The following is a 23401-nucleotide window of genomic DNA, read 5'->3' on the forward strand; positions in this document are numbered from 1 at the left end:
AAATGAACTGATCTTTCAACTTGAGAATCTAGAAAAAGACCAGCAAACAAACCCGAAGAGAGGATAAGGGTGAATTTAATAAGGATAACAGCATAAATAGTGAAATCCTATTAAGTTGTCTCAGTTCCTTGCAACCTGTGGAGCCCCAATTAATATATCATCCTCAAAAAAATGTTTTACTTAGTTTCTAATAAGCTTGGTGTAATAAGAAACCACAGTTTCCTATGTTATTGTGTTCTAATATCCCACAGACTTCAAAGTTAGAAAGCTCTTCCAGGGTTTAACCTAAATCCTTCCTGCTATCCAGTGTGCTACCTGTGGAGGAAAGGGGGCATACCTGTGGAGTCCTTGAACATCCACGTGCTGTTGGCCTCCTCCTCCAAAGGAGACCTGCTCTCCGACTCGCTGACTCGGCTGCGCCGGAGGGAGTGGGAGATGGGAGCCCGGCGGCGGCTTCTCTTGCTGAGCTGCACCCGGGTCTTTAGGGCACTTGAGTCGAGGACTGAGGTTTGCTGTGGGAGTGGCAGGGAAGAAGAGGGGAAAAAAAGCATGGGAAACATTAAATGGGGGCATCACCCAAGGGAGGTGTGCATAGCTGTGTCGATACACAATGCTATTTAGGTGGTACTTGGGCCAGCATTTCCGCATTTCAGTAGGAATGTAACACTCTAAGCCTACTTTCTCTGTGAAATATAGCATGTAGGCTGATTCCAAGAATCAAATAAACCTTGAGTGCCCCACACAGTGCCTGGAACACAGTGGGCACATAATGGAAATGGCTTTCCCCTCCTGGTGACATCATCTGAGCAGGTAAGCTAGAGCAGTACCTAACAGGAGCTCAATACATGTTTGTTTGTTTGTTGAATGAATAACTGAACACATCACCTAACTAAATCCTTACAACAACCTTATTCCACACAGGGTCCACGAGCTGAGAGGTTCTCAGTGTGGTCCTTCCTCTACCCACAGTAATTCAGGTGCAGGTGGGAACCGGTGGAGCAACCTACTAAGTACCAGGCATTTGTTTTCAAGCATCACACTCTGAGCAGAGGCGGGTGGAGGGTCAGTGATGGTTTCCAACATCACCAACTTTTGTGCTGAAAGGGCTGGGGGCAGACCACCTGGGTAGGCCCAGCAAGAAGTTGGGGCAGCCTCTGGCTCAGTGATCTCCAAAGAGATAGTGGTGAAGAGCTCGGAGCTTGGGCTTCAAATCCCGCTCAGTTCAAATGCCAGCTGTGTGACCTCAGAGCAGGGGACTTACCCTCTCTGAGCTTGGGTGTCCCTATCTGTAAAAACAGAATGATAATAGTATCCCCTTGCTAGGGTGATTGAGAGAATTCAGGGAGCCCAGGCATGGAAAGTCCTGGTTCCAGCAGCACCTGACCCAGGCTCACAGCCGAGAGCTATTCCTACGATGGGCTTCTCTCTTCCTGGCCAGCTCAGGTCCTGGCATGAAATGTTGGATTCTTCCTCTCAAGTCCACTTTGGAGAAATTCTGTCACCCAGGGCCTTTTAAGTTAGCGATAATGAGCTAATTTCAGTGACTCATTTCCCAGAGTTGGTAAGTGACAGACACCCCATTGGGGGCGGGAGGAGGGGGCTGATATCTGCACAGGTGTTTCCCAAACTGGCTGCGATGCTGTCCAGTGGGGGGATTTGTGTGGGGCTGGTGGAAGTGGGGGAGAGATGGAAATCATAAAGGGTCCGCCGTCCTCAAGAGGAGAGCATATATCTCCGGTCGCTACTAAATAGAGCGGGTTTCTCAGACCCAGAGAAAGTGGGAGGGAGCCACAGCAACGCAGGGGCTGCTGAAGGGGGTGTGGTTCCGTTCCCCAGGGCCACCCTTGCAGCCTCAGGCTGGTGCAGAAGCTGATTCCTTCCCTAGTGTCTCGCCTCCCCTTTCAGCCTCCAAACACTGCCTGTGGGAGACCTCGGTGTTAAATAATTGGCTGGACCTGTGCTTAGGGACACTGGCATTTCAATCACTCAGTGGCCACTTCTGTTCCCTAATCAGCAAAAATGAGGGAGTTCCTGGTGGTCTAGTGGTTAGGGTTTGGCGCTTTCACTGCCATGGCCCAGCTTCAGTCCCTGTCGGGGAACTGAGATCCTGCAAGCTGCTCAGTGTGGCCAAAATTTTTTTTTAAATGTTAAAAAAAAAGAAAATAGTGTTGTCTCTGGTTATGTGAAAGGATAAGTTAAAAAAAATAAAATTAAATAAAAGTGGGGCAGGGGTTTTGCCTCTTGGGCTTGGCGTTCCAGAAGGTAAATCAGGAGAATTATACTATGGCACAGTGACATCGTATGGGCATGTAAGCTGGAGCAATGCTTGGGACATAGCTGGAGCTCAATAAATGTTTGTTGGATGAATAACTGAATAAATCACCTAACTAAATCCTGACAATCTGCACCTTGTGCATGTTTATATAGTGGGGTGCCCCAATGGAGACTGAGTGTGTGCCTTTCCCCATTTCTGCCCTTATTTAGAGATGCCAGAGAGAGACCTTGACCATATTTAGGAAGGAGAATCCCATTTGAGGCCCTAAAGGAAGCCCCACACCCAAAGCAGTGATGGTCCTTCTCTGGGGGCACCTGTGTAGCCATCTCTAAGAATGTGGACGTGAGGCTTCACTGAGGAGACAGGGTCCGTTTTGGATTTTGCATCATTTAGATGTTGCATCCTGAGGAGGGTGGGCAGGTAGCCCTATTGTCAGGGAAGGAGAATAATAAGACCCCTGTGTCTCAAGGATTGAAAAGGACAATCTGCCTGACCCCTGCAGGTCTAGAAGGGGCTGGGTAGGAGGCAGTTGGACCTGGGTGGCTAGCGTCCTGTGGGGTGGCTCTCCGTGGGCCCCAGAAGAGCTGAGTTCTGAGGGCTGCCCACGCCTGAGGAGGCTCCCCTTTACAGACAGACTTAGATTCCCTGGCTCCAGGGACATGGTCCCACTTGGCAAGACCTTGGTAAGAACCCCCAGCAGAATCGGTCTGAGCGAAGTCCAGGCTGCACGCCTAGATTTGCAGACCTCAGGCAGACACCTCCCCCCCGCCAGGGGTGAGAGGCCGGATGGCCTGTTCACCTAACAGGTGAGGGCTCAGCTCAGTATTAATTTGTACACATGTGATTGCATTCAGAGCTGTGGAGCCCACTGTACTGGTTACAGGTGGATAAGGAAGCCGAGGTTCAGAGAGGTGAAGACAGTTGCCCCAAGACACACAGCTGGTGTGTGGCAGGTACAAGCCTCATGTAGACCTCAGTCCCATCTCAGACTGTGCCCTCTGCACCCACCACAGGGGGCCCTGGCACACAGATTCTACCAGGGAAAGGGGTAATTCATCGGGAGATGCTAGAACGTCCCTTTGAGAAGAAATGACTGTTTCCAGCGTGTGCTCCCAACGACTGACTTACATGGATAAAGGAGAAGTCGTCCACCCTCTCTGCGGGGCAGGCGTCCGGTGCGGGCGGCCCCTCCATCCCGTCAGTGGATTCCAGGTCCGTGCTGGATCGGTCCACGCTGGTGCTCTGCTGGTCCTTGGAGCAGTCGTGCTGGTCCCCAGCAGAGGTGGCCTCCGTTTGGGAGGACACGGAGGACACGCGGCTGCTGGGGGGCTGCTTCTGAGCCGACGTGGCACTGCTGTCCGGGGATGGGGACTCGGGGGCCAAGCTATGAGAATGGAAGGAAGGGAGGGAGGCCTGGTCGGGCAGGTTGTTTCAGAGACCTGGATTTCAAGGAAGGGAAGGGGCAGAAGGTAGGGTGTGGGGTGTGCTTTATATGCCGGGAAACAAGAGACAGAACATCCCAGTTAGGAGAACCACTCTGGGCCCAGCCAGGTGCTGTCCATGGTGCCTCTAGAATACCTGAACAGGTGCAGAATGGGTGCAGAATGTCCCGTTCAAGACCCTCTAACCCTGCGCCGTCCAATACGGGAGCCACTGGTCACATGTGGGCCATTGGGCCCTTGAAATGCGGCGAGTGAGCGCTGAGCTGGGCCCTGAGTACAATCAGTACACACTGATTCCCAGCACTTTGAGTGAAAAAAAAAACGAACGTAAAATACCGCGTTAATAACTTTATAGTGATTGCATGTTAAAATGATAGTATTTCGGGTATATTGGGCTCAATAGAACATACTGTTAAAATTAATTCTGCCTGTTTCTTTTTTACTGATGTGGCTACTGGAACACTGAAACTGCATGTGTGTCTCGAGTTTGCAGCTTGCATTGTATTTCTGTTGCACAGCACTGATGTAGACCAAATAATCACCGGCAGTCACCAGTGGAAGAGCAGGAGGTGGGGAATCTCCTGCATTGTTTCATCCATCCATTCATTCACCCATCCAATCCTTCATTCACTCACTCACTCACTAAAGATTTAGGGAGCGCTTACTATGTACCAGGCCCTGTGCTAAAAACTGTATCGTTCCATCCTCTTCACAATCCTACAATGATTACCCTATAATCCTGCAACGTCCACAACCCTAGGAGGTAGGATTAACCTCAGGAAATTAAATACTAACCTCGCTAAAGATGAGGAAACCGAGGCACAGAGGTGTGAAGTAGCCTGCCCAAAGGGACAGACCTGACCCCAGAATCCAGGTCCATGACCCTCTCCTCCTGGAATTTCTGCCCATAATGTATTCCAAGTACCACTTGGATAATTGGAACCACACAAGATAGAAAATATGTCAATAAATCAAGCCATTAAATTAAATAGGCTCCCTGCTCCCCCCTTGAAAAGACCCCAAAGCCAAGAGCACAGGAAAGCCTTACCCTAAGGAAGGGGGGACGGGCACACCAGACACCACCTCGCTGATAGGAGGGTCTGCCCTGAAACACCCCTGAGCTGCACCCTTGGGCAGAACCTGCAACCCAGGTGTACTGGTGTTTCACTGCAGGAGCACAGCCATGCTTTTCGTCAGCTCGGGGAAGAATTTATTCCTTGGAATAGGCAGGATGTTTGGGTGTGGGGTGCGACTGAGGCAAATCCACAAAAAATGAGGGAAATACCACTGCGGAGGCTGCAGGTGGCGCTGCTGCTCAGGGCTGGGAGCACAGCAGCTCCTGGGCCCTTTCTCGGAGGAGGAGCCGCAGTGCCTCCGAGAGACAGGAGGGGGCGACCCCAGGACACAGGGGAGATGCCAGGTCCCAGAGGGAGAAGGGGCCTCCCAGGGTCACACAGCGACCGCAAAACCAGGACACCCAGGCTTCCAGACTCGCTCACTGATTAACACATATCACAGGTTAGGAAAGAAAACAAAAAGCCTTCGTGGATACTGGAAGGAACCTGTGCTTCCCTTCTTCTTACCCACTTCCAATTCCATCAACCTCCACCCAGCTTTAGTACCAATGCCAGCTATGGGACATAAACCAGCAGAGGGGTGTGGCCGCTCCTGACGGGTGGGGGGCAGGGGAAGGAGATGGGAGACCTGGGTCTGAGTCCAGCTCACCCATGGACACACCATATCCCTGGGCGTGAAACCCACAGATGAGGAAACTGAGTCACACAGTGACACAGCTGGTAAGTGGCCATGCCGGGGTGGACCCAGGTCTCCCTGACTTCAAAACACCGTGCGGGGGCTTCCCTGGTGGCGCAGTGGTTGAGAATCTGCCTGCCAATGCAGGGGACACGGGTTCGAGCCCCGGTCTGGGAAGATCCCACATGCCGCGGAGCAACTGGGCCCGTGGGCCACAACTACTGAGCCTGCGCGTCTGGAGCCTGTGCTCCGCAACAAGAGAGGCCACGACAGTGAGAGGCCCGCGCACCGCGATGAAGAGTGGCCCCCGCTCGCCGCAACTAGAGAAAGCCCTCGCACAGAAACGAAGACCCAACACACCCAAAAATCAATCAATCAATAAATAAATCTATAAAACAAAACAAAACAAAACACCGTGCGATCCTGTGGCCCGCCGGTGGGAAGGGTGAGCTGAGAACACGGCAAGCCCACCCCCGGTGTCCACGAAGCCGCTGCTGTGTTCGATCCCCCCCCCCCCCGCCAAGGGCGAGAAGAAGAATTGCATTTTTAAAACAATGAACAGGTGCAATGTATCAAGCTCCTACTAAGTGCCGGGAAATATGCCAACTGCTGCACAGGTTACCCTCCTGACAACCCCATGTGCCTCAGTCTTTGCCTCTGCAAGATGGGGCGATAGGATTAAATGTTATGTTTCAGTGCTTACAACAGTGCTCGGCCTGTCCGCTCAACACATCTTGGCTCTTTTTATGAGCGTCGTTCCCTTTCTATTGGGAAGGAGCGTGAAATCTGGCACATATAACTAATTTACCCAGGACCTCACAGCCAGCTGGAGTGAAGCTGGAATTCAGACCTGCCTGCCTCCTGAATCCAGGCGATGCTCAGTAACCTTCAGGCTTCTGCCACAGTCATAATAATATTCCTTCCCAGCCAGGCTGACACCTGAGGGGCCCTACAAGCCTCTAACAGCGGTGATACTAAATGCTGACATAGCTTATAAAGCAGTATCTGTAATATGCTCCTATATTTGTAAACACACCAAATACATACAGAAAAAAGTCTAGAAAGACAACAAAAAACATTAATGAAGATAACTGTGTGCTGGGATTAGAGGCGATTTTCATTTTCTTTGTTAATTTTTTTTTATGGTAATGAAACACACGTAACATGAAATTTACCAGTAGGGCATTCACAATGTTATGCAACTATCACCGCTCTCTGGTTCTAGAACATCTTCATCTCCCCAGAAGGAAATCTGGTCCCTGTAAAGCAGTCACTTCCCATCCCCCCTCCCCCCAGCCCCTGGCAACCACAAATCTACTTTCTGTCTCTATGGATTTGCCTATTCTGGATATTTCATATATCATTTTAAAATAAGTTTTTTGTACATTCTAAATTTGTTTTATAAAAAGAAATGGTTTGCTCTTACAGTTACAGACCAAACAGGTCCTACTTAGTAACAGAGAAATCAGGAGGCAGATGGGCCACCCGGACTCCCGCCCGGAGGCCCCGCCCCACGCGCCCTACCTCTCCCCGCTCCGGTGCTGGTCCAGCCACGTCCCATACTGGCTGTCGGCTTCCTGCACGAGGGTGTCAGTGTCCTTGGCCTCGGGGGTCCGCCTGGAGAAACACTGCTTCAGCTGATCCTGCGAGGACAAGCCAGAGGTTTCTATCAGGGAAAATGCTCAGAACCTGGTCCCAGCTGGTAACTCACACCGCATCGCCCCCTGCTCGAACCCACCTCAGCTCCCTACCGCTCTCGGAAGCGGGTCCAAACGTCTGCGCTGGGCACGAGGGTGACCTACCATCCGGGTTTGCCCAAGACATCGCAGGATGCAGGACGGCGGGTGCCAAAGCCAGGCAAACTGACATGAAGGGGTCACCCTCCCGCGCCCTGTGTGGGTACCACCCTACCCCTGGCCAAACTCCTCTCCATCCTCACTGCTCCCAGGACTTATCAGTCTGGTCACGGTGCTCCCCCATCCGTCCCCCGCCACCACGTTCCCACGGTCGCCATGCTTCCACCACCAGCGTCGCCAGCACAGCCTTCGTGGAGCATTTAACTTGTCCCCGGTGCTGATCAAGCTGTCTGCATATCACCTCGCTGAGCTGCAGTCCCATGGCAGTCCCATGAGGTGGAGCTCGTTACAATCCCCATTTTACAGACGAGAACACTGAGGCTTAGAGAGGTGAAGTGACATGCCCTCCATCAAACAGCCAGTAAATGATGAGGTGGGACTCAAGCTCGGGCAGGGGGCTTGGACTGCAAGTCCAAACTGGCAACCACTGTGCCCCACGCAGCCCGGATCCCCGGTTCTGTCACCACCTGCTCGGTGACTGGTCTCTGCCCTCAGCCTGGGCCCTAGGGAGAGGGTCCTGCTAACCACAGCACTGGCCAAAGGGCCCAACCTGGTACCTGGCACATGCTGGGAAGCCCATAGATCTCCATCAAAGTGCTGGCCTCCCTAACTTGTTCACTCGACAAATTAAAAGCCCATCCCTGGTGACTGACTGTTGAACTGGCTGACACTTGGGCCCCTGTGTTATTGATTGGGGAGCAGCTGGAATGTTAAAGGCAAAACCAAAACTCAAGCCCCTTGGGTGGCCATTGGCACAATAGCAATTCAAATGGCCTTGGCTTCTGAGCTTTGAAGGATGTTCCCAGTCACCATCTCTTGATGGCTTGGATGAGGAATATGGAGAGAGTTGGGGGTCACGGGGCGAGGGGGTGAGAACAACTTGGCCCCCAATTCCAGAAACACCGACAGGAGCATCTCACTCCTTGCGTTCCGTTTGGCGTCAGGAGGCATGTTCTGCTGGAATGTGCTTTGGAGCATGCATCTCCTGCTCAGAAACCTTCCACGGCTCCCTACTGTCCTCCTGCTGAGATCCAACACCCCTTGTAATTGAGCCCCAAGTTTCCTGTCCAGTCCCATCTCCTACCCCTGCGCCAAACAGACGCCCCATCCCACCCACCGAGACCTACTCACTGCATCCCACACAAGCCTTACCTTCCAGCCTCTGTGGCTTTTCTTGTACCTTTCCCCCTTCCTATCCATCCCTCCCACCCCAAGCCATTGCAACAACCCACAGTGATCTTGCCTTCCCCTGCACTCTCCCTGCCTACTCTGGACTCATTTTTGTGCCAGGTAAAGTTTGACATATAAGTTATTTATGCAACAGACATCTACTGAGCACCTACCATGTGCTAGGCACTTGGGAACCAGGGGTGGGGGTCACTACACATATTCTGTAACTCAGCCGAGGCAGCCTTTAAGATCGGACACTCCGTCACCTTTGTTCCCCACCCAGAGCCTGCCTGGCACCCAGTAGGTGCTTAGTGGCGGTGGGCAGACTGCCCTGCAGTAGCTTATCTTCCTCCCAGTGGGGAGCACGCCTCTTCACAGCTTCCATGGAACCATCCTTAGCAGAGCGAACATGTGTGGTCCTGCAGAGTGAGCAGGCGCCTCGGGAAAAAGCTCTGCTGTGTGACCTCAGGGCTTTTGTCTCCCTCTCTGGGGCACAGGGACGTGGAAAGATGCCAACGGGAAGACCCACATGATAGCTCCAAGGGCAGGACCTGACATTCAGGCAACACCCAATAAATGCCCATCTCCTTCATCATTCTCTTTCTCTCACCTTTTGTGGACACTTGCGTACCCCATGAGGGGATGCTATGGGTGAGGTATGTGCAAGGACCCCGGTGAATCAGGATAAACCTCTCAGTCACCCTGGTAAACAACCACACTCACACACTGTAGATTGCTGCCTGTAGATTCCTTTTCCTCGTTACCAAAATCACAAATGCTTGTTGCAAAACATGTCAAAATTACAGAAAAGCACAAAAAATAATATTTAAAAGTCACCCATCAGCCAGTGACCATATTCTGCCATAATCCTGCCCAGAATTTCGTCTGCGTCAACTCACTTAGAGCACCATCGTTAACGGCTGAAGAATATTCTGCTGCCCGGACACAGCATTGTTCCTTTAATCGATCCCCAAGTGTCATGGCATTTAGGTTGCTGTTCACCGTTATAATCAACAATACGATGAACATCCTTGGGGCTGAAGTGACACATCTCTGATGACTCCCACAGGAGAACTCCCTAGGCAGAGAATCGCAGGGTGGAGGGGTAGCATATACAAGCCAGCCTTGGAACAGTCCACCCAAACTGCAAGCCCACAGCAGCATGCGAGGGTGGCTGTTAGCACGCCTGAGGGATTCAGTCAGTCCCCAGGTGGGGAAACTTGGATGTTTTTGCCTTGAAAGGTCACCTGACATGGTCAGACGCCCAGCACCCTTAAGAGAGTTCCCCCTGGGACCCAGGAATGGAAGTGGTCATCTGAGCATGCTCCCAGCTGCTTATTGCTTTCAAAGTTGTCACAGAATCAGCCATTCCCTAACTTAACCCACCACATGGGTCGGATTCGGAGGCCAGAGGTCGGGGCCTGGGGGGCTGCCTCTGGTGGACTCGACATCCTTGTCCCCAGCAGCTTGCAGATGGCTGCAAGGTGGATGCTCGGTCTGTGCCCCGTGTGTGCCAAGCTCACATTAAGGCAGAAAGGTGACCGCTCAGGGACAGCTTACAACTCAGGGTTGGGGCGGGGAGAGGTTGCTGTCTCTGCTCCGCCCCAGCTGGCTGGTCTGGCCAAGGGACTCGACCCATCCAAGCCTCAGTTTCCTCAGTGGAAAAACAAGGGTTGTTTGGAGGCTTCAGGGAGATAAGCCCTGGAACGCGTTAAGCTCAGTGCCTGGCATATAGGTGCTCAGGACACAGGAGCTGATGCGATCAGAATCAGGTTCACGGCCCTCCCCAGAGTCAGGCAGGTGGACGGACTCTTGGCAAAATGTGATTCTTCTCGGGCCCTCAAAACCCCCAAGAGATGGGGATCTTTCGGTGCTGAGTGATGGAGGAAGGGATCTGCAGGTGGGGCCTCTGGAAATCAGCATGGCAAGTTCCGAAGGATGCTAAGGGGTGGAATCAGGGCAGGAGGCAGGGGAATGTTTCCTGACCTCCTTTGGAAGGCTCTGGGCGGCAGGGTGTGGGGGGAATAAATGGTGCTCAGCAAAATACACTGGCTTCTATGCATCCCCATTTGTGGGCCCTCCCTCAGAGGTTTAAGATTCACGCTCAGGGATCTGTAATCCCTGCAGGCAGGGATGGAGGTCTTCTCCCTCCACTGCCTAAAGCCAGAGTCAGGATTCCAGAGAGCAGCATCCCTGACTCCTCTGTCACTCTCATCCCCGTGTCGGATCAATCCCCAAGCCCTCCAAAGTCTCCATCAGGAAGATTTTGGCCAGCTCTGGGGTCCCGCTGCCTCCCTCACCTCTGCTCCCCCCCCGTCCCCATATATTCTCTTCCCATTACACTTTCCAAAGCTGAAATCTAAGCCTGCAGGGTCTCTGCTCAAAACCCTTCAGTAGCTCCCCAGGGTCAAGTCCAAACACCATAAGGATGGCTTGTGGGACTTTCATTAGTGGGGCTCTTTCCCCACCATCCCCTGCCCCTCCCCCATCCGCAGGCCCTCCCAGCCCCTCCCATTGGCTGCTCCAGCCCACTTTCCTCCTCTCAGGTTCCTCAGTTCCTCAGACCGGCTGGAGCAGCCACCACCACCTGGCTGTCGTTCAGATTCCAGCTTTGCTGGCTCTTCCTCCAGGAAGCCTTCCCTGAACTCCCCTCACCCAAGGCTGACTCAGGAGCCAGCTCCCACCATTCCCTAGACCTCAAGTCTCTACATCTGTGCTGTCCAATATGATAGCCGCTAGCCACGTGTGGCTATTTAAATTTCATTTAATTAAGATGTTAAAAATACAAAGAATCCAGTTCCTCAGCGGCTCTAGCTATATTTCAAGGGCTCCATAGCCACACTGGCTACCATATTGAACAGCACAAGAAACAGGACATTTCCATCATGGCAGAAAGTTTCTACTGAAGAGCACTGCTGTAGAACTTCCCAAATTATATTCATTATAATTGACCTGGTTTTTTTCAGTCTCCCTTGGATGAATACTATTTCTAGAGCCAGATGCCTGGATTTAAATCCAGGCTCCATCACATAGATCCTGTATTCAGGCTGTGTGACCTCGGGCAAGTTACTTAACCTCTCTGTACCTCAATGTCTGGACAACGCAGATGTTAAGTATTTGGTTGACTGCCATCTCAGTCACTATGTTTTAACACAGAGCCCCCAAATCTGGAGTACTCCAGGGGTTAGGATCATCTAAGGGAATTGATCTTGCAAATGAGGCTTAAGAAATCAAGCTATTTGTCAGTACTTTATCCCACTAGTATCCTGGTAACCTTGTGCTCAGTGCAAATTATTCATGTCTCGTTACTGTAGCAGACCCCAGTGGCACTTCAGATCAACAAGGCTTGATCTTCACTCCCAGGGCTACGAGGCCTCAAGATCAACCACAGAAAGGGCCCAAAACTCTTCTGAAACTTTCTGAAAGTCAGGTTTTTAAGTTAGCTTTAAGGCAGAGTGTTCTTCCAAATCAGTTCTGCCTTTCGGGCTGCTATAAAAGCCCTCACTGTCTGCGGATGAGTAGATATCTACAAGGTGGTCTGAAAATACATGATGGATAAAGAGAAGTGTTGTCTGAGGAGCACACGTGTCCAAATTAGTCCCGCATTTGGGTCATGGGCAGGTCTTTTTTTTGACATGCACCCCCGATGGATATCAACCAGCCACAATCCAAATTTCAGCTGTCATTTGTCACACCAAGTCATCACATCTTAACATTTATTTTTTTTTTTAAGATTTTTTTTTTATGTGGACCATTTTTTAAAGTCTTTATTGAATTTGTTACAATTTTGCTTCTGTGTTATGTTTTTTTGGTTTTTTGGCCATGAGGCATGTGGGATCTTAGCTCCCTGACCAGGGATCAAACCTGCACCCCCCACACTGGAAGGCGAAGTCTTAACCACTGGACCACCGGGTAAGTTGCGAATCTTAACATTTAGATCTCCAAGGATCCTTGAGTCCATTCAGCTGGCCCTTTTTAGATGATAAAATTTTTCAGATGATAAACTCAGAGGCAGGGATTGCTCACGGGGAGTGAGAGGCAGAGCTGGGGGGCCTGGAACCCAGTTTTCTGGGCTCCTTCCAGCCCCCAACCTTGTCCAGGATGCTTCAAGAGGCTCAGATGAGGAAATGCACTTTAAAATGCTCTAAAAAAGCCTCGAGAACTTGGCGGGTTTAAAAACCACTTGTTCAGGCTAGCTCACCAAGCCCCAAGCTGGTGGTAGGTGAAAATTCTAGGCCCTCGTCTTGCAGGCAAACACGACTGCCGCAGCCCAGGACCTATAATGGACAGTTTTCTAACACCCAGGCTGGGGAGACCAGCCTAACAGACGCCTTTGAAGGTTGTGTTTAAACAAGTGGCAACACATGTCCTGAAATTTAAAACGTGCATACCCTCGACTCAGCAATTTTAGTTCCAGAAATTTATCTCAAGAAAATCATTAGACACGCTCACCAAGACCTATGAACACAGACACTTCCCCGCAGGAGAGCAAAGATTGCAAAATATTGGACATAACATTGCAAAACACTGGAATTGTCCTAAATATCCAGTAAGATGGGGATCGGTGAAATACAATATGATATATCCACATGATGGAATAAACACAGCCAAAGAAAATGATGCTCAGAAAGAATATTTACTGTCACAGAAAGACGTCTGCCTTATACTAGCAAATATTATTTTTTTAAAAAAGGTAACAAAACAGCACATGTGTTAATACCAGCTTTGTAAAAACAAATATGTAAATGCATGTGAGAATAAGCAAAGGAAATCTCCAGAAGTTTCCACAGAAAACTGATACCAGTGGCACAGTATGTGGTGAGGAAACGGGCTGTCTTTCTGTTATTGATAATGATTTTAGTTAGTATCCACACTTGTGATTTTTTTTATCCCAATATCATCAGATAATAAAATTAAATAAAATTAATTAAATCATTCCTCCAACACTATCATATAGTAGACATCACGAATTTAAAACAAATCAGAAGGGGGCTCTTCATTTCTTAATCTCTATCAGAGCCCAGCAAACTCTTTCTATAAAGGGCCAGATAATAAATATTTTGGGCTTTGTGGGCCATGGGGTCTCTGTCCCAACTTCAGCTTTCCTGTCGTTACCATGTCAGCAGCACAATGTCTGTGTTCCAATAAAACTTTATTTACAGGGCTTCCCTGGTGGCGCAGTGGTTGAGAGTCTGCCTGCCAATGCAGGGGACACGGGTTCGAGCCCTGGTCTGGGAAGATCCCACATGCCGCGGAGCAACTAAGCCCATGAGCCACAACTGCTGAGCCTGCGCGTCTGGAGCCTGTGCCCCGCAACAAGTGAGGCCGCGATAGTGAGAGGCCCGCGCACCGCGATGAAGAGTGGCCCCCGCTTGCCCCAACTAGAGAAAGCCCTCGCACAGAAACGAAGACCCAACACAGCCAAAAATAAATAAATAAATAAATAAATAAATAAATAATTCTCCTAGATCTTGTTCACCTCCCAGTTTAAAAAAAAAAAACAAAAAAAACTTTATTTACAAAACAGGTGGCTAGCTGGATTTGGCCCACGGGCAGTTGGCTGATCCCTGATCTATACCCTTTAGACTGTCAGCTGCATGAAAATGGGGACTCCTTCATCCACTGCTGCACCCCAGTGCTTAGAACCATGCCAGGCCTGGAGTACTTGTTGAATAAATATTTGCTGGAGGAATATGTTTCTGAAAATAACTTTTCTGCACTGAGTAGGTGTGAGCTCCTTACCCAGAAAAGGCCGTGTCATTAGGGAAGGAGTGAGGAAAAGAGAAAATATTATGCTCGCGTGTATTTTGGGGTGTCTGACACATCCGCCTGGGAAAGAAGCCTGAGTCAGGACGGTGTTCGGTGGCCTGCGGCTGGCGGGGCAATTCAAGATGTGCGTCCCCCTCCCCCCTCTGCAACTGGACACTCTCAGCTGTGCAGGGTGCTCTGGTGTCATGGGACCCAGGCTGGGGTGACGCTGGCTCTGTCCCAGTGCCCCCGGGGCCTGGTGGCACCTCCCTGCCTTGTGCCCAGATCAGACTTGCACAACAGCTGAGCAATAATACTAACAATAATATCAAGGGCTAACATTACTGCGAGCGCTGGTGATTATCATGACCTTTCACTTTGCCATCTAATGCTCCCAAACAACGCTATGTGGTAGGAACCGTAATGGACCCATTTTACAGGGGAGGAGACTGAGGCCCAGATAGGGGACCTGACACACCCAAGGTGGCACAGTTAAAATGTGGTGGAGCTGCAATTTGAACTTGGTTTGCTTGACACCTAAGCCCCAAAATACTCCCCCAAACTGCTGCATTCTCCAAGCTCTGGCTTGACATGGAGAGCTTTGTAGGGCCTTCAATGACCATCTCACTGATGGGAAAATTGAGGGCCAGAGAGGGGAAAGGATGCCTGGCCATGCGTCGAATCCAGGTGTCCCGATCCCCTGGCCTGTGCTTGGTTACCACGGTGCATTCCCTAGCTGCACCCAGGGTGGGGCCTCAGGCCCGGAGAGGGGAGGAGGCGGGCAGCAGGCCAAGGATGGGCCGAGTCCCCCAGTGTGTCTCCCATCCACCCTGTACCCCCTGCTCCAGGCTCTTAAGAGCACTGTCTGTCCCACCGTGGCCCGCAGGGCCTGGATGTCCAGCGCCCACTCTCCTGGCCACCTCTTCTCACCCTCACTCCCTCCCCTGTGCTGCAGCCACAGTGACGCCCAAACGCCCCGTGCACCTTCACAGCACAGCTGTTCGCCTGGCTAAGGGCGGCCTCCTTCACACCGCAGAGTGCGTGGTGGCCCCTCCGAGCAGATTCCCGCCCGAGTCTAGGTCCTTGTCCTGTCCCTCCGAGCCCTGGCCTCGGCTGGGGGTTCTCAGCACTTGGACGGTTCCTTGGATGCCTGTTGCTCCCAGTACACACAACCTCCAAAAGGGGAGAGCTGCGTCTCGTCACCATGGGATTCTCGGAGCTTAGTTACAGCTCCTGGCACAGAGTTAAGTGCTCACTGAATAGGAAAGAAGGAGGGAGGAAGGGAGGAAAGAGGGAAGGTGGGGAGGAATGAAAAACCAAAAAGGAGAGAAGGGAGAACAAGGTAAGGCAGTCAGGCCAGAAGGAAACGGACAGGAACAGGGCAGGACAGAGCCCTAGAACGCTCTCCCAGTGCTGTCAGCAAACCCCGCACGGTGTCCCCTCCCTGTGGACTTGTGTCCCAGCCAGGAGGCGTCGGCGCAGTTGATGGGCTCCTGGGAGTCCACAGTGTCACCTCAGGTGGCAACGCAAGCCAGGCCTTGTGCCCCTGCCCCTGCCCCACGGCAGGGCATGGTGCTTCCCGGGGAAGGTTGGTGGGACACCAGTTTCTGACCCCTCTCAATGGGCTCTGGGAACAACAGTGCAGTCTGGCCAGGTGTGGCCAGGTGTAGTCAGGTATAGCCAGGTGTGGCTTTGTGTGGCACACTGTGGTGGCTTGGATGGGGGCACAGCTAAGACAGAGAGCAAGACAGACGGAGAAAACACAACTGGGACTGGGAGGCACGCGGAGATGGGCACAGGGCGGGAGTGCCGGACACGTGCTGGGCCTCAGTGACGGGGCTGAACCGGCCCACCTGGGCGGTGGTGCCGCGGCTCCCCCCACAGGAACACACCTGTTCCTGGACTGGGTCCCCTGACCCATCGTGGTGAGCAAAGGTGCCAGGCTCAGCGCTGGCTCCCTCTCTGGATGACCTCGAGCAAAGCCCCCACCTCTCTGAGCCTCGGTTTCCTCTCTTGGTGACTTAGTGGCTAGGGATGGCAGGTCTCAGGGGCCCTCTGCCACTTGATGGCTCACCTCTGCCTGGTGGCTAATGTCCGGAGCTCACCAAGCCGGCCTGTGTGAGCTGTCAGCTGTTTCCTGGTGAAGAGGCATTGGTTTCCTCCCCTTTAAAGGAGTGCCCGTTTGGATTGTTCACACCCTTGCTGGGTTTCCCCACCTGACTGATGATGAAATGATGCTGTTCACGCCTTGAATAAAATCAGTTTTCATAAACACTCTATGGAGAAGCTAGCAGTGCCTGGTGATTAGCAACGGAAAGCACAAACTTTTAGGTTGCAGATGGGAAATGAACCTACCCCGGGGCTCTGATGAGTTGGAGGTGGGGAAGGCACTGAGATGGGGCAGACCAGGGCAAATCCAGCTCTGCCTTTTGGTAGCTATGAGCAAACCTCTCAAAACCTCAATTTCCCCATCTGCAAAATGGGGATGGGGAGGGTGCTTAGGGGAGTTGGGGGGATTTTGTAAGACATGTGGTGAGAGCTGCACACGCCCAGCATACGGTAAGTGTCAAATAGATTGCAGTTGAGATGATGATGATGATGATGACGTCCACTGCTTAGTTCCCAGAAGCACATCATTTAAACAAACACTCTAACAAGGAGGCCTGACAGCCTTGTCATTCAGCTGAGAGCAAAGGGGCTGCCTTAACCAGACCCCTCAACATCTCTCCTGACCCAGACATCAGTCAGCTGCTCCCCTCCATCACGGAGTGAACTGACCCCAGCACACCTGCCCTCCTCCAGGGCCAAGCCGGGTACGCAGGCTGCAAAATGACAGCTCCGGCAGAGACACGCTGACTCTAGGGGGCAAGTGTGTCACCTAAAGTGACGGGAACACACGTTGGCAGCTGGTCCTCAGGAGGTGTGCCTGGTTCCAGCGGGGGGTGCCCCACAGGGCTCCGTGGTAGGGGGGGGGGGCTTCCTGGCTCTCCCGACGGCCTCCACCTCCAAGTCTATAAACAGAAAGGACAGCTGGGCTGGGGGGCCCAGGTTCTCGTTGGCCTCGGAGGCGGGGTCTCCCAGACTCCAGAAACCCGGCAGGCACCCTGTGCTCTGGGTGTCGGAGGTGGGAAAAGAGGCAATAAAAGTAGTCATGACCAGGAACGTGTAAGGAGCACCCACTGCACGCCTGGCACCAAGTCAGATTTCTTATGTGCACCGTCTAGCGTAAGTCCCAGAGCAGATGCTTTCACACGCCCATTTCGCAGATGGACAGGTGCAACAAGAAGGGACCTTGACACGGCTCTTCCTGCGTGCCAGGCTGCCGACATTAGTCCTCCTGACAGCCCTAAGAGGCAGGAACTGTGAATTCTCCCCAGTTTCCGGATGAGAAGACCAAGGCACAGGGAGGTGAAGCGACTCGCCCGGGGTCTCAGGAGTGAGTGAAGGGACCCGATTCAAACACAGGCGGCTCCAAGTCTATGGCCAGTTATGCCCCATTCCACCAACTCCTGCTGTCCCTGCACCCAGGAAACGCCCCTCTGGGAGACTTCTTGGTATAGTCCCTCAGCCGCTGGCCAGTGCTGGCCCAGGTCTGCCTGGAGTGTGTCCCTGAAACACAGCTCAGGCATCAGCTCCTCCAAGAAGCCTCTCCTGACTGCCTCCATCGGCAGCGGGACTGGGCCTCCCCTTGGGACCCCATAAAATCCCCCTGTGCTCAGCTCATCATACAGCTTATTGTGCTGGACTGTACTTACTGTTTGTTTGACGGTCTCCTCCAGGCTGTGAGCTCCCTGAAGGCAGGCACTGGGGTCTGTTCACCCTCAAACCCTGGCACCAAGTTAAGAGACGGCCACGGTGGTCAGGGGAGCAACTGACAATGGACGGATGCATGAATGAGTGAGTGAATGAATGAATGAATCAGTGAATGAATGAATCAGTGTATGAATGAATGAGTGAATGAATGATCCACAGATGATCCCCGGACCCCTCTCTCATGTCCATGAACGGTATTACTGTCTACTTAAAGACTCTTGACATATCCCAGGACTGTCTGTTTTCATACATGCCCTTAAATTTTAATTTTTGTTACATTTTAAAAAACCAATCTCTTTTCTAAAACATCATGTTCAGCATGCTGACAAACAGTGAAAGCGGACTGGCGACTGTGATAATTTTTTAAGGTGCAAAACGGGAGAGATTGATCCAGGGAGGGAGGACAATCCCCCCCAGATAACCAGGAACCTTCGTGCAGGGGGAGGGGAAGGGGCATAGAACATTCTAAAAGTCCTGAGATACTTTTATACAGACAAATTCAATTTCCTTTTAAGTCTAAAGTTCTATTAATAAAAGGTCTACAGTTCTAAGGTTAAGATGAGCCAAGATAAAAGGGAATTTTGTTTTTTTAAAATGTATTTTTATATTTTAAAATTACAGAACAACCATAGCATGGGATACTCTTTAATTGTTGAAAGGAATGAGGAAGATGTATGTGCCTGATATGGAGTGACTTCCAAGATACACTGTCAAGTGAATAAGGCAAGGCTGGAAGCAACAGGTGGAGCGAGGAAAAATATATACGTAAATATTTGCAAATGCATAGAATATGTGAGAAGGACATAGGAAAACTGTCATCACACTTGCCTCTGGGAGGGGAACCGAGTGACGGGGGGAGGGGGAGAGAGGGAGACATAGTTTTAAAATTCTACCTCTTTCTGTATTTTGTAACATTTGCTGTTGGTAGTTTTTAAAAATAAACGTTAAAATGTACGATTCTATGTAAATATATAATTCTTTCATGTTTCCTAGCATCTCCTCTTCATGGGATCTGCTCCCATCCACCCTGACTTGGTTCCTCCTGGAGGGATTCTTAAAACAGTCTCAGCCAAATTTGACTCTGTGGTTTTTTTTTTTTTGAAACATCACATGTCAAAACATCTCTCTCATGTTTATTTCAGGCGATGGCTCAACTTGTCAGGCGACAGAATTGCAGCCTTGACGTAAGTGTGAACCCGGGGAGGAGGCGGGGAGCCGGTGTGTCTGTCCATTGCCTCAGGATCCCAGATCCTCCAGCATCTCTCCCGGGCAGGACACACCCACCACCTCCTCCGCAATCTGTAGGCACATTACAATCTTACAGCATTGCTCCATTACCCCTGCTTCCGGTGATTCACCCAGAGAGATGCGCACGCGCGCACACACACACACACACACACACACACACAGATGCATACACACCAATATACACATATGCAAATATATACACAAATACACGTACACCAAAAAAATACACAAAAACACATACATACACACAAATGCAAACACATACACACATACACATATATATATATACACAAATACATATACACAACACACACAATCACACATAATACACATTGCACATACAGACGACACATACATAATAAACACAGATAACATAAAATACACACACGAATACATACATACATCAACTCACACACCCAAAGATGCTCACAGCAGCAGCATTTGGTTTTTGGTTAACAGCAAACACAACCCAGTTGTCTTTCCATAAGGGCATCTGTAAACAGGTTTATCCCTGCAAGGGAATCCGTGCTGCCATCAAAAACAATGAAGTAGAACTTTAAGTGCTGATATGGAGATGTCAAAGCTGTTACAGAAAGTTGACTAGGAACAAGGGGCAGACAATTCCACCTTAGATCACCCTCTTGGTCATCTTGGGTCCCATGATTAATAATTTCCTATCCCAGGTACCCAAAGTACTTCGGGGCGCCAGACAGAAGGGGAGGAGAGTGCACACAGGGGCTCAGGAGTGGCGGGTGACAGACGGCATGTGACATGGCCCAGGCCTTGAAAAGTGGGTCAGATTGAACTGGTGGGGGAGAATGGAGAAGACAGTGCAGGTGACAAAACAGCCTGGGGAAAGGTGAAGCGAAGTACCATCTTTACTAACAGCGGGGTATGTTGGGGACTGGACAGACCCATCCCATCCACCCTGCCGAGCAGCCCTGCAGGAGAGGCTTAAGGACCCACCGTGAGGATAAGCGGCTGGTCTGCAGAGATGGCACGGAGCACGGATGGGGCGTCTCTTCCCCTGAAGTGAGGGCAGGGCAGGGGCAGGGGCCGAGCCCGGGACCTCTCTGCTGTTGACAGGCCTGGCAGCTCCCTTGTTTATGAGTGCCCAGCTCCAGTGGAGGAGGAAAACCAGTTGGGCTGACATTCCATCGCCTGGAACAGAGCCAAGGGCCCCGTTTCCTTCTGGTGCCCAGCCCAGCCTGTGGTTTTGTTCAAAGACCCTGCCCAGGGTCCAGGGCGCCGCCTGTTCTAACTCACAACTTGATCCACCTCTGCTTCCCAGTCCAGCCCTCGGGAAGCCAGAGAGGCCCTGGAAAATGCCCGGTGGATGGTGTCTCTTTGGCCAACTCTTAGCAGCACCCAAGTCGGGGTGGAACTGCCTGCTTCAGGCTGCCGTTTGCTCATCACGTGGCTCACTGGGTCACAAGTGGGTGAGAGCGCTCGGAAGCCTCCGTCTCGAGCTCCAGGATTCGGGGGCTGGTCCCCATGCACCGCTCCAGGCCAGCTTACCACTGGCTGCTGGCCAAGCCCAGAGGCACGTTCAAACAGACACTGCACCTTGGTCAAAGCCCACAAACAAAATAACAGACCCATTTGCAAGGAGCTGGTGCCCATGCAAGCTTTCAGACATGCTGGAAAAGCCCTGGGCATCCTTGGGGCCAGCACCCACTTAACGGGACTTGGAAGGCAAACCTAGTGATTTTGAAAGGCTCCCAAATGTGTATTTCTCAATGTGGAGACAGCATCCAGGCGCGGGACCCTGGACGTCTGGCACTCGGGCACTTTGGCTCATCCTGGGTGAGATGGACCACGGCCAGGTGCCAAGAAATGCACTTTACTGCATCAGCCCCCAAAGGGTCCTCCCACCGACCTGTGAAGTAGGTTTTAGTGTTACAGCTCCGCTGGCCCCGACCCCTAAACCAGGGGCCAGACGCATTCTAATTCAGATTTTAGAAAGGCAACAGGCGAGTGCACATACTGTATATTGGGAGGAACCCCCAGTGGGGTCTAGAGGAGGGTCTGCCAACCTTAGAACTCTGGCCCGTTGCAGGGGGGCCGTCGCTGTGCGCTGGAGGGGGCTAGCAGCCTTCCTGGTCTGTACCGACCGATGCCCGAACCCAGAGCTGTGACAACCCAAACTGTCTCCAGACATTGCCAAATGTCCCTGGGAGGCAAAGTCGCGCCTGGTTGAGAATTACTGGTCTAGGTCCTGCATTCTCTACAGGAATGATACTGTCCCTAAGGGGGTGAAAATTGGTTCTTGGTGGGGGGAACCTTGGCACAGATATGCATACAGTACACATACAGATGTACAATATTAACCATGATATTAAAATTTCCTGGAACGGTAATTAAGAAAAAATTTTAAAAGGGCCTTTGGGGGATGATAATGAAAAAAATACCCAAAAAAGTGGATAAACACTGGGGTAGTGCAACACCCCACAATCAAACGTATTAATATTTCTGCAGCAAACTGTATGAATAGTCACACCGTGTGTAAATACTATTAATAACCTCATGTCAGTACATTGGTACAGGGTGGTTTTGCTACAAAGGAGAGCTTGGTGGATTTCAGAACGATGGATAAGGGTTGCATATCTGCTGCTCCATTTTATACAGGAGAGAACGGAGGCTCAGGGGAATTAAGCAACTTGCCTGTGTGCGCGCACGTGTGCTCACACCGAGGTCTAGCTGACACCAGAGGGATTTAATCAGTGTGCTGCAAGGGTTCTTTGCCTCCGTCCCAGTTACCCGGCTTCTAAAAGTTATTCCGGCTATGCAGGTGCATGAAGATGAATGTCCAGTGATGTTTACTGCAGCATTATTTACAAGGCAAAAAGACTGGGAACAACCTACGTGTCCAAAAATCAATCTGGGCCTGACTAAATAAAGTGGGCATAACTGGAAAAATGGAATATAGTACAGCCACTGAAAATGAGGCTGCAGGTCCATGTTCATGACATGAGAAGTTAGTCCTAGAAGAGAAAATGTAAGAGAACTAGGTACAAAAGCATTCCTGCAGTATAATTCCATTTTGTTGACCTATCTGCAAAAATATGTATATATATTGCATATATATTTTTGCATGGATATATGTATACATGTATATAGCATGTATATGCAAATATATGCAAAAGATTATTTATATACATATGTGCATATATTATATATCTATGTATATATTTTGCATATATATTGCACATAGGCAAAATATGAATATAGTTATATATGCGTGTGTATATATCATATTCATATACATGTATACATTTTGCACATATATGCAAAAAAATCTTAAAGGATATAGACATGTTATAAAGAATATTTCTAGGGGTGGTGTATTAAGTAATTGTTTTCTTCTTTCTTGTCTGTGATCTCATTTCTCTACAGTGAGCATGTTTTGTGTAGTTTTTTTAAAATAGGAGAAGGACCCAGAACACACCCAGGCAGGCAAGCACTATGGCTGTCTGGCCCAGGGGGAGGGGGCAGAATGCTGCTCAGCCCCTTTTCACCTTCTCTCTGTCGTGGTGAGAGCTGGTGCTTAGTCTCCTACAGACGCAGACTTGTCCCCACCCGGGGATTTAACTGCCGCAGGCAGGGCAGGGTCCTTCCTGTTTCCCAGCCTTGGTGTTAACATGAGAGTATCTGGGGACAGAGGAGCAGACAGATGAGGCCTTAGAGAAAGGGAGGGTAACAGCCTGAGAATGTCTACTGCCCAGTCCTGCTGGGCCTGCCCTGGACTCCCACCCACCTCCTCCGCTCAGCACAGAGAAGGGGCCCGGGCTCAGTCAGACCTCGGGTCCCTGGCCGTGCCTCTAATGAGCTGTGTGACCTCAGGTGAGTCTCATGGGGCCTCAGTTTCCCCCTCTGTAAAATAGGGGCCATCACTGGGGTTGCATCACTGGGTCAGAACATCATCCAGGGGTTCTGCTGCCAGGCAGGGAGCGGCCACCCTCTTGGGCCAACTGGTGGTGCCCTATCCAGCCCTTCCTATACAACGCCACCACCCAAAAGGGGAAAGGTGGAGAAAGAAACATGTCCATCGCACAAGCCGCAGGATCTGGGACTTTCCAGCAGAAAGGGGGCTCAGA

General features: G+C 51.1%; 1 protein-coding gene across 2 annotated transcripts in view; it reads right to left on the bottom strand.

Annotated features, from left to right (window-relative positions):
- KIAA1671 (KIAA1671 ortholog) overlaps positions 1–23401 on the bottom strand; it is a 139427-nt gene that overhangs the window by 6957 nt on the left and 109069 nt on the right. For both annotated transcript variants that reach the window (XM_068562631.1, XM_068562632.1), the window contains 3 exons: positions 6994–7112; positions 3404–3659; positions 338–512 (listed from right to left, as the gene is read on the bottom strand). In XM_068562631.1, coding sequence (XP_068418732.1) covers positions 338–512; positions 3404–3659; positions 6994–7112 — 550 coding nt within the window. The remainder of the gene's footprint in view (positions 1–337; positions 513–3403; positions 3660–6993; positions 7113–23401) is intronic.

The sequence above is a fragment of the Eschrichtius robustus genome, chromosome 14 (assembly GCF_028021215.1).
Source record: "Eschrichtius robustus isolate mEscRob2 chromosome 14, mEscRob2.pri, whole genome shotgun sequence".
NCBI classification, from domain to species: Eukaryota; Metazoa; Chordata; class Mammalia; order Artiodactyla; family Eschrichtiidae; genus Eschrichtius; species Eschrichtius robustus.